Source organism: Fopius arisanus, unplaced genomic scaffold (genome assembly GCF_000806365.1).
Source record: "Fopius arisanus strain USDA-PBARC FA_bdor unplaced genomic scaffold, ASM80636v1 scaffold00002, whole genome shotgun sequence".
Taxonomy (NCBI): domain Eukaryota; kingdom Metazoa; phylum Arthropoda; class Insecta; order Hymenoptera; family Braconidae; genus Fopius; species Fopius arisanus.
Window position 1 is genome coordinate 2171791 of NW_011887741.1, and position 10192 is coordinate 2181982.

General features: G+C 34.7%; 1 protein-coding gene across 1 annotated transcript in view; it reads left to right on the plus strand.

Annotated features, from left to right (window-relative positions):
* dnc (phosphodiesterase dunce) overlaps positions 1 to 10192 on the plus strand; it is a gene marked incomplete in the record, with an annotated part of 36684 nt that overhangs the window by 22518 nt on the left and 3974 nt on the right. Inside the window, 7 exon segments of the mRNA XM_011305822.1 lie at positions 1730 to 1762; positions 3507 to 3527; positions 7793 to 7894; positions 7993 to 8057; positions 8475 to 8587; positions 9395 to 9488; positions 9586 to 9812. Coding sequence (XP_011304124.1) covers positions 1730 to 1762; positions 3507 to 3527; positions 7793 to 7894; positions 7993 to 8057; positions 8475 to 8587; positions 9395 to 9488; positions 9586 to 9812 — 655 coding nt within the window.

Below are 10192 nucleotides of genomic sequence, written 5' to 3' on the forward strand. Positions count from 1 at the left end.
GTGATGTTTAATGCGACAATTGAAATAATTTTGAAAGCGACACTTTGAATGACAAGTGCGACAATTGTGTCAAATAGCCATGGGGTAACTTTCCAGGTCACGTGTGTCAATTGTGGGTGGAATCGTTTGAATATGACAGAAAATAATAGAAAATCCCGTGGAAATTGATGAGATCTCGGTGATTAATATTTTCTCAATAAATATTTCCACATATAATTAATGGACAATGGATTCAATTACTTTGGACCGATGAAATTTGGAGGAGAATTGCGTCTCTCATTTTTTTTCTTTTCGATATATTGAATATCGAATGGGGAAAATGAGATTTAATCGAGGACGTCTACTGTACCAAGTGCACATCATAAATAAATAAAAAAAAAAGTGCTCATTTACTCGGCGGTACGATCCGCTTGATTACTTTATTTTTTTGTACATAATTGTATTCTCGTTTTATTTCTGGCAATGACGAGGAAAATACGAGGAAATCCGGACTATTGATATATTTTTATTTTGTTTATTCAATTTAATCGCAGATTTTATCGGGTCACAATGAAGTGTCAGGAGATACGGGGAATTCTCTGAAATTTTTGCGTTTCGGGTAATGAGGTGTAATTCGTGTCGTAATCAGGTGAAGTATCAGAATCGATTTTAGGATTTTTATTACAATCAGATGTCGATTTTTTTTTTGAAGTTGTCGTATGGGGAACCAGTTGAGACGATCAATTTTCTGGTTGGTGTGCCCCCGTTTTAAAAATATGTATGGAATGAATATATATATGTTTTATGGAAATATAGTCGGGATTATGATTAGTAGAGATTATCAGCGATTTTATAGCGATTTTATATCAAATTATCAACGAATTGATAGAAGAAAATGATTTTATCAAACTCTTCCTCACGTTTTTCGGAAATCTCCACAAAACCATCAAGAATAGTGAAATTTCTGTAATTACCATTCTTGTAGCTCTCAATTCTGGCTACAAAAAAGATTTATATCAAAATTTCGCTATCTCTTTTAAATTCAGAGATAATCCCCGAAAACTTACGTTTCACTCAAATTGCCTTTTTATTCCATTGAGCTTTTTGCTTCGAGTTATCCGGGAATATCTCCGTATCTAAGGGAGATAACAAAATTTTCATAAAGACCTTTTTTGTAGCTTTTAATCATCCCCACAAAAATTATTCTTATAAAAATTTCATTATCTCCCTTCTTTTCCGAGATATTTCCCAAAATTCCCCAGAACTTTCCATCGACAATTCAATTACCATTATTCACCCATAATTATTAAACGCTTAAAAAATTCCGTAGACAACACCAATCACTAAAACTAGTAAAAGTTATTCAAATCTCTTCAAAAAATAATTTATCTTCATCTAAAAAAAATCGAAGACTCATAATTCCCGTCTAATTAATTTTCCTCTATCGACTAAAATTCGCGGACCGCTGTCATAAAAATAATCATTAAATAAGCGAATTGATCTGTCAATAAAAAAAAATCTCTAAAAGTGATTAGATGTCCGTGATAATGTGATTGTGGCTTATGTGGCGCAGATATGTATTTTAAAAAATGAGGCTATTCACCCATTCTCTATCACTCTCGAGAAGAAAAATGTCATTCATTGATAAACCGTTAGATCTCAACCCCTCATTTTTCTTTTCTCTCAATTTTTTTTTTTCTCTCGAATATTCAAAAAGAATTGTTCAAATTTTCTGGTCCTTCGGTTACAGGTTCAAAGAGACTGAGCCGCCAATCGAGCGCGCGTATGTAATCGTCAATTTATTACCTTAGACGTTTTTTTTTTCATCTCCACAAACAATAGAAAATGAATTATCCTCAAAATAATTATTAAAATACGCTTTGACCTCACGTAGCGCAGCTTTATCCGATATTTTATTTAACCGCACGGGGAAATGCCACAGCGTTTAGCCGTATTGTATTTCAAGAGAAAATATTAGCGCTTCATCATGAGTATTTGCTTCAAATGGCGGAATGATATTTTTTTGGCTCTGCACTTAGTCGCTTCATTCATCTTCACCTCTTCTATACTCTTCATTATTTATTGCTGTCTAGAAAGAACGAAATGCACAGAGAAAAAAATAGGGGTGATTCAGTGTCAAATATCATGGGTTAATGATTTGCCTAATGATTTCAAGTGATTGCCGATGATTTCAAATGATTTAGAGGAATTGAATTATAAAATTTTCTGATTTTTTTATTAATTATTAAGAATCCTTGGCATTCTCATAATTAAATAATAATAATAATGATAATTCAATAATGAATTTAATAATAATAATTCAATAATATATTCTCCTGATTAAAAAAAAAAAATGTTTATAAATTTTTTTCATAATTTTTTTTTTAATTTTTTTTTATAGCATTTTTTTTATCAATTTAAAAAAAAAATTTTTTTAATTCAATAAAATGTAAATTTTCCCTGATGTCGGTAAAAAAAAATTTTCCCGAAATTCTCTACATTCGCTGAATTTTCCTGAGAGAACCGGCATTTGATTCAAATTTAGAACACGATCTAGAATTTCCCCTGATTTTTTTTTCTCCGCGCTGAAAATCTATTTTCTCTTCTCATCAATTGATTTCCGTTTGTTGCTCCACTTGTCTACTGCACGTACAAGCGTAAACATACAAAAGCCCTCGCACCAATTTCGCTCTTTCTTTCATGATGAGTTTTCAATATCCACTCGGTCTTTTTACCCCTAGAAATCTCACTCTTGAAAATATCCCACAGCACTGCAGTCACCGACGCATGATAACTCGCACTAATTGCACTATTTTCTCACAATTTATTATTTTTTATCGCTCCCAGAGCTAGAAATTCCTCAATAGTTAATAGAGATCGTTAAAAGGGGATTTCAGGCTTAAGAAGTTGTTATTTTATCATTCCAATCGGAATTTCCATCTTGAGATTTCAAAAAGTGCACAGATTCTCATAAATTCTGAAGAATTACCAAAATTTAGAAAAAAAAAAACATTTTTTCACATTCAAAAACTCCAAAGAGACGCAAAGAGACGCATCATCTGGGGACAAATCTGAAATCGATAAAGAAATTCTCTCGACCAGACGATGCGTCTGTTTTTGTATGCGTCGGCGGCCATTTTGATGTCCAGTGCGATGTCTCCAAAATGGCGGCAGATCTTAAAAAATCGACTCTGCCGTTCTGGAGTTTCTGGCGATGAAAAAATGTAGACACAAGCCGTACAAATATTAGTCATTACCTAGAGAAAATGACGTAGACTGTCACTTCTATTTCATCATCTTTTCGTCGTAATCTCCATGTTTTTTTCGAGTGGTTTTGATCAAAAAGACAAGACGCAATCAACGTGTAATCACGTAATCGATAAAACTATGATAAATTAAACAGAAACTCCGAGCGGAGGATTTCGTAGAATTTTAAGATGGAAATTCATGAAGACTTGAGTCACTGATTCGAGTTTGAATATGACATTTCGAGGAACAATTCGAATAAAAAATCATTTCATTTTCAGGATATTTTCCGATCAATACAGGTAAGTCGCTTAATCCATGTTAAATCATTTGACTGTGATTCATCGTCGTTAAATCCCAGAATAAATAGAATAGGACATTAAATTTTTATACGCGTAATAGTCGGGGTGAAAATAAACTCGATCAAGTAGCCAAAAGCCAATCTATCAAGTGCGTCCGACATTTTCCTCTAATCTACATTTAAACAAAAACATTTCACAAGAAAATTCTGGAATTAATTACATATTTCTGCCAAATTATATTAATTGAATCTACTTTAATGTCTCGTCAATGCATTTATTGATAAATTTGAAAATTCATTTCACCGAAATAATTATTTATTTATTATTTATTTGGATTTATTTTTTACGTTTGTTTAAAGATTTGAAAATTCATTTGGCGGAAATAAATCCTTGAAGATGATTGAGGAAATTCAGGAAATAATTACCCATAAATTTCTGGTGATTATTTCTCTGAATTAGCGATTTGTGATGGAAGAAAGAATGAATAATGAGTTGGGAATAATTTTAATGGAGGAGTGTGAATAATTATCTGATACAAATGGATATTTGGGAGAGATAAATTGTTTAGCGCTGGAAAATTGGAGGTCCGCCAATTTTCTTAGAGAAAAAAAAATGTACGAGGTATAAGTCAATATTGCGGAATTGGGAATAACGTGTTGGTCCGAGAGATACCATCTGTACTTGGAGATCTGACCTGGTGATAGGATTGACCCTGGCACAGGCACAACAAAAGCTGAAGTGGAGGAAAAGAGTTTATAGAAAAAAGCAATTTACAGAAAAATGCATCGAGAATGGTGGAAAAATGCTCGATAACTCCGGAAGAACTCGATGAAAAGCCCCTTATAAAAGTTTTCACATTGAAAGGACAAGTGGAAAAATTCAATAATCATCAGAGAAAAAAAAAAGGCGAGCAGAAGTCAATAAAAAGTGAGAGTGAAATTGTACAAATTGCCAAGTGCACTGGAAATTTCAATCAAGAATTTTTTACCACTTTTCTTTAACGATCCATCGTACGACTCTAGTTTTCCCAAGTACTTAAATAAATTTCATCCATTAAAATAGTGAACAATTAATTTTACAGAACACATTTTTTCTGGCAGGCTTTATTATAATTTTTTATTTCATTTCTTTACTTTTATTTGGAAAAAAGAAACCCGAAACATTCGCAGAATTTCTGAAAATCCCGGGAAGTCCTCAATATTATTATAAATATTCCAAATTTTTTAGTAATTACGAGAAATAATTGACTTTATTTTTCGGAATTCTTCGTCAATTCTTAAAGCTCTAAAATTAAATTAAAAGCAATAATTATAATAAATTAATGAATCCATAAAAAATTTTAATTTGTCCGACCAAATTTGCAGGTCTCTTAATTCATTAATTTTCCTCCTATTATTATTATTATTGACCTTTTAAAAAATCCAATAGTTTACAGCCAGTAAATCAATAAAATCAATCAATGGCCTGTCAAAAGAGTTATTAAAAAAAAAACTACTCAACCCATCCCCGTAAATAAATGAAAAAGAAATTGAAAAAAAAAAAGCAATATCAATTAAAAAAATCCCCATCACCGGAATGCGTGGGTGTGACAAAGACAAAGAAGTAATCGTTTCGATATATACCGATATATACCGATCAATCAATCAAATGTGCCACCCACGTTTTTTGAACTGCCCGGGTCCAGCGGGTGAAGGGGAACGACGACGAAACCGATGAACACCGAAATCCCCCGAATTCCGAGCGGAGATGCACGAGTGTCACGCTGCATTCAATCGCGATGCGCACATTTCCCGCGCAAATCACGACTGCTTCATCCCACACGTACAAGAAAGAAACCCAAGCATTTTCCACTACCTATGTAATACATAGACCAACACAGTTGTACATATAATCGACGAATCCCCACGCGAAAACCAGAGAAGAGACCCCGGCCAGTTCGACATCGTGGTGAACAGATAGTGACGATTTGAAGCTGTTTCATTAACATTTGAAATTTTACTGCATGTCAACCTCTTCACCACCAGTTAAATGCTAATCAATACATCACCTGTGATTTATTCATTGTCAATTACTCGGTATTGCCATGAGTTATATTGATATTATTTCAATTAACAACAAAATTATTGTGGATAATATTCAATGGAAATTGCTGTAAGAAATGATAAAAACTGCGCAGTTTTTCTGGGCCTGTTGTTTATTTCAATGACTTGGATTTTTGGTGAGGAATTCAGTGAGTGGTTTTACTGATCAGAATGCACTTTACGATGATCATAACAAATATTGCAGGTACACTGGGTCACATATTTTTTCAATACACAGGAGTTGTCTTCTGGCTAACGTTAACGATTTTCTATCCTCAAAAGTACATCTAAATATAGAGACACCTGAGAACAAGTTGGGGACAAATGCCGGGCTCATTAGACTCGAGTCATTGTTACGTGACAATTTACCGTGGAGCTGTCAAAGCAGGGAATACGAGATCAGGGGGAAATTTTTAAGACGAGTCTCTGTTCAATGCAACTCATACGATTGATGTCTACGTGGATTCGGCGTGGGCGATGGATTATGATGGAATTATTCAATCATCTGATGGTTAAATCGTTGAATCGTTGAAAAATTACGAGAGTGTGTAAATAGCCTGGGACATGTGACGATTATCTGGAGGTGGGTGAAGGTATTATCTAAGCCTCGAGATCTGAGCTTCGTCTATCGTTTATTTCATTTAAAAAACTCTATCGTCTACATATTCTTGGATTTTATGGGAATTTGGTAATGGATAATTATTGGAGAATGGGAAATAATTCAAAAGTGATGAAAATTTAGCGTTTAGCCCAAAAAGAATAATCCGCTGTGAAGAAAGATTTAATTGGTGGTTGAGAATTATTCCCAAGATGTGATTGTCGTGGATAATTCTACGACTGGACTTCTCCAATCTTCGGACTGCCTGACTCTTTCTTCGGTGAATGATAATTAGAATTTATCATGGAATTTTCGAGATAAAATATCGAATGATATTTTTATGTTCAGAGATTTCTCTGATCTTTGATGGACTTTCTACGAATTAATTTCACGTCGAGGGTTAGATAATACCTTGAGGACATAGGGATGGCTGACAGCAGTGGTGGATTGGATGAGCTGGTGGTGATGAGGACTGGATTGAAGAGGTGCGGTGGTGGTATGAGTTCACCGTCTCTTGCTGGTTGTGATGATCCTGCTGTTGACAGCGTTGGGATCATCGATGGATCCAACTTACCCAGGACCCATTCTATGTCGGCTTTGAGGTCCAAGCACAACAGGAGAGCTGTCTTCTGGGAGCCCCAGTGCTTTGAATCGCCTACTAAAAGGGATTAGTAAGTCTAGAAGCAAAAAAAAAATAGGAAAGTGATTGTTATTCTCATTTTTCCCCTCTTTTAGAGGTTGAAAGACAAACTTTGGCTCTTATTTTGAAAATAATTCCTATCTCAATAATATCTGAATTTTATTTTTAATTTGGAAGAGATTTCTTCTCGAAATAAAAATAAAAAACAAATTTGATATTTGAAAAAATTGGATATACTCTCAAAATGATTTTGCAGAAAATTCAAAAATTCAACAATATCTGCATTCACAAAAAAATTGAATAATTGAATAATTGAATAATTCAACGATTATTTATAATTAATGTTAATTAATTTCAAATTAAAGGAAAAATCTTGAAAAATCATTTCTCAGAGAATAATGAAATGAAGAAAAAATCAAATCAGAGAATATCCTATTCGAATCGTCACGTGCAATGGAAATGAGCAATTGTGCAAAGAGGCTTACTATGAACCAAAATACTATTGTACGTACACGAGACTGAAAAAAAAAGCGCCAATTTCTGTTGATCCACTGGTAATTGGCAATTAATCGGCTACTAATTGGCGGTTGATCGAGTTTATTTGAGGAACACCGAGGGAACGAATTTCACCACGATAGCAAACAAAACAATTGGTGGTTATTGATAAAATAAATAATATAAACTAATGAATGTGGAAATTTAATGGTGAATTACACGACGTTGTGTCGTAGTCACGAGCGTGCATGCGGGTAGAAGTTAAAATAAATTCTGCAGTTAGCTCTCATTTTGTTGGTCTCGAAGAATAAAATTCAATAGAGGTAGAATTGCTATTGCGTTCATTACGCTCTTTACAATGATTAATGAAGTCAGGGGTAAAATTTATTTTTATTCAGTGTGGAATTTCAATCTAGTGAGTAATAATTGAATTTTTTTTTTTTATTTTCAGTCATGGCGAGGACCTCATTGTCACGCCCTTCGCACAAATCCTCGCGTCACTGCGATCAGTCAGAAATAATTTCCTTTCCCTTACAAATGTACCCACGTCCAAGTGAGTATTTCATTTTTTATCCCTCGATATGGGGACTGGCGGGGTTGATCCAGGGGGGTTGGAATGGAGAGTCATTAATGATTTTTCTTCTCGTGAAGATCCCGGAGGAGCAGCGGAGCTCAAGGCGGAAATACACCGCAGCCCCGGGCTATTACTCCTGGAGGTGAGAGAAAAAATTTAAATGTTAAATGGGGTAAAAGAAACCCTAAATCAACCGTATCTTCTGATACCGCGATGCGATTTAGATGAGTCAGGTTTCATTTTGAAGATCGGGAAAAAATCTTGAAGATGAGATGGACATCGTCCAATTTCACTCCACCGTTATCGAGATATTGGGGATCGAAAACTCTTCTCTATGGTTTTAATCGATTGCATCCAGCAGTCAGCCTCCGGTGAATAGCCTGGAATCTAAGGGAGATACCGAAAAATCTCTAGGGAACTTTTTGTAGAGCAGTGTGAGAGCTGAAAAAAAGATTTTTACAAAGTTCTCGGTATTTGCCATGGATTCCGAGATATTCGCCTTTCTTGGGGTGAATTATTGATAAGGGCTGTTTCGAAAGTGTTTTCTCTTCATTTGCAGATGAATCTTACATGAAACTCGCTGTAGAGACAATGGAGGAACTCGACTGGTGCTTGGACCAGTTAGAAACGATTCAGACCCACCGCTCAGTCTCGGATATGGCATCGCTCAAAGTAAGTCATCCTCGTAAAACTGAGAGACTCGAAATAAAGGATTGAAATAACTACTCGTCAAGCTCATGAATGACGTTTGACTCCTCAGTTTGATGCCCTTGAGTCAAGCATTCAGTTGTGAATGTAGGTCACCTGGCCAAGAGTCCATTCGAGCTATCCCATCGTCGTGATGACGTAGTCTTTTTTCTCAGGCCCTCTAAAAATTCTCAACAAAAAAATCGAAATGCCCAGCGCAAGGACATTGATACACGTTTTTATTTTTCATTTCAGAAATATTTGAAGCGTTCCACAAAATTTTAATTAACTCTAATTCATATGGAATTGCGCAATAGATAAGACGAAAAATGGGAATTTGTATTGAATTACGATTTAAAAAATTGAAATATTGATTTTCTCAATTGTGACGAGAAAAATATTTACAAATTCGTAATTGATTTTTTATTGAAAATGAATTCGTACAATGAAAAACTCAAATGACTTTGTTACTAAAATTTTGAGTAACCTTTAACAGTGCACTCGTCATTTCAAATGGTTCGCACGTCTCCAGCATTTAATGCATCTGTGTTGCACGTGCAACAACTGTCTGGGATTAAACAATATAATTGTGATACACAAAAGCAGAAAGACAATTGTCTCGCCAATCATCCAGTGAAACGTACCAAACCCAGAGTTAAAGCCGAGAAGAAATAGAAATAGAAATATTTATCTCCTAAAATGGCTGGAACTTGTAGATTGAGTTTCAATTTAAATATTCACGAATTCCGGATTAACGAGTGGATATTAAATATTAAAAACGTTGAATTGCAGTTCAAGAGGATGCTGAATAAGGAGCTGTCCCACTTCTCAGAGTCTTCCAAGTCTGGCAATCAAATATCTGAGTACATCTGCAGCACTTTCCTCGGTGAGTGGATGATAAGGAGCGATATTAAGGATAATCCACTCGTTCGGAGGGGTTCTTGTTATTTTATGGTGGATTTATGGTATTATTTGGGTTATAGATAAGCAACAGGAACTCGATTTGCCATCGTTGAGAATTGAAGATGCTGTTGCTGCAACCAGTGCTGATACTAGAACATCCAAGAAGAAGGAACGCACACAGCGTGGACCTGCAGCAATGTCGCACATTAGCGGTGTTAAACGTCCATTGACGCACACTAATAGTTTCACTGGTGAACGCGTACCGAATTATGGGGTTGAAACCCCACATGAGGAGCAGTTGGGAAAGGTAAAGACATGATTAAAATTTTATGAGATTTTCCTACCAGAAAAAATAATTTTTTTCCTGTAATTATTGTAATTATTATTCTTATTCTCATTCTGCCTACAATTACTCTACTGTGAGTAATTATTCTAGATGTAATTAAGAACATCTCGACTGCGATGTTCTGTTCATATCTGGGCATTATTTTTTTACGATTATTATATCTTTTTTATTGAAGAGATGATTTTATTCAAATCGGTGAAGAATTAAGACTGTCGATTGTCTTCCGCGGATCACAGGATGGATATCTAAAATGATAAGCAATTTGTGGGAAATTATTTAATTATTATCAGATTCAATGTTGAATTCATACTCTTGAAAAAAAATAATTTTTTCAATTTTTT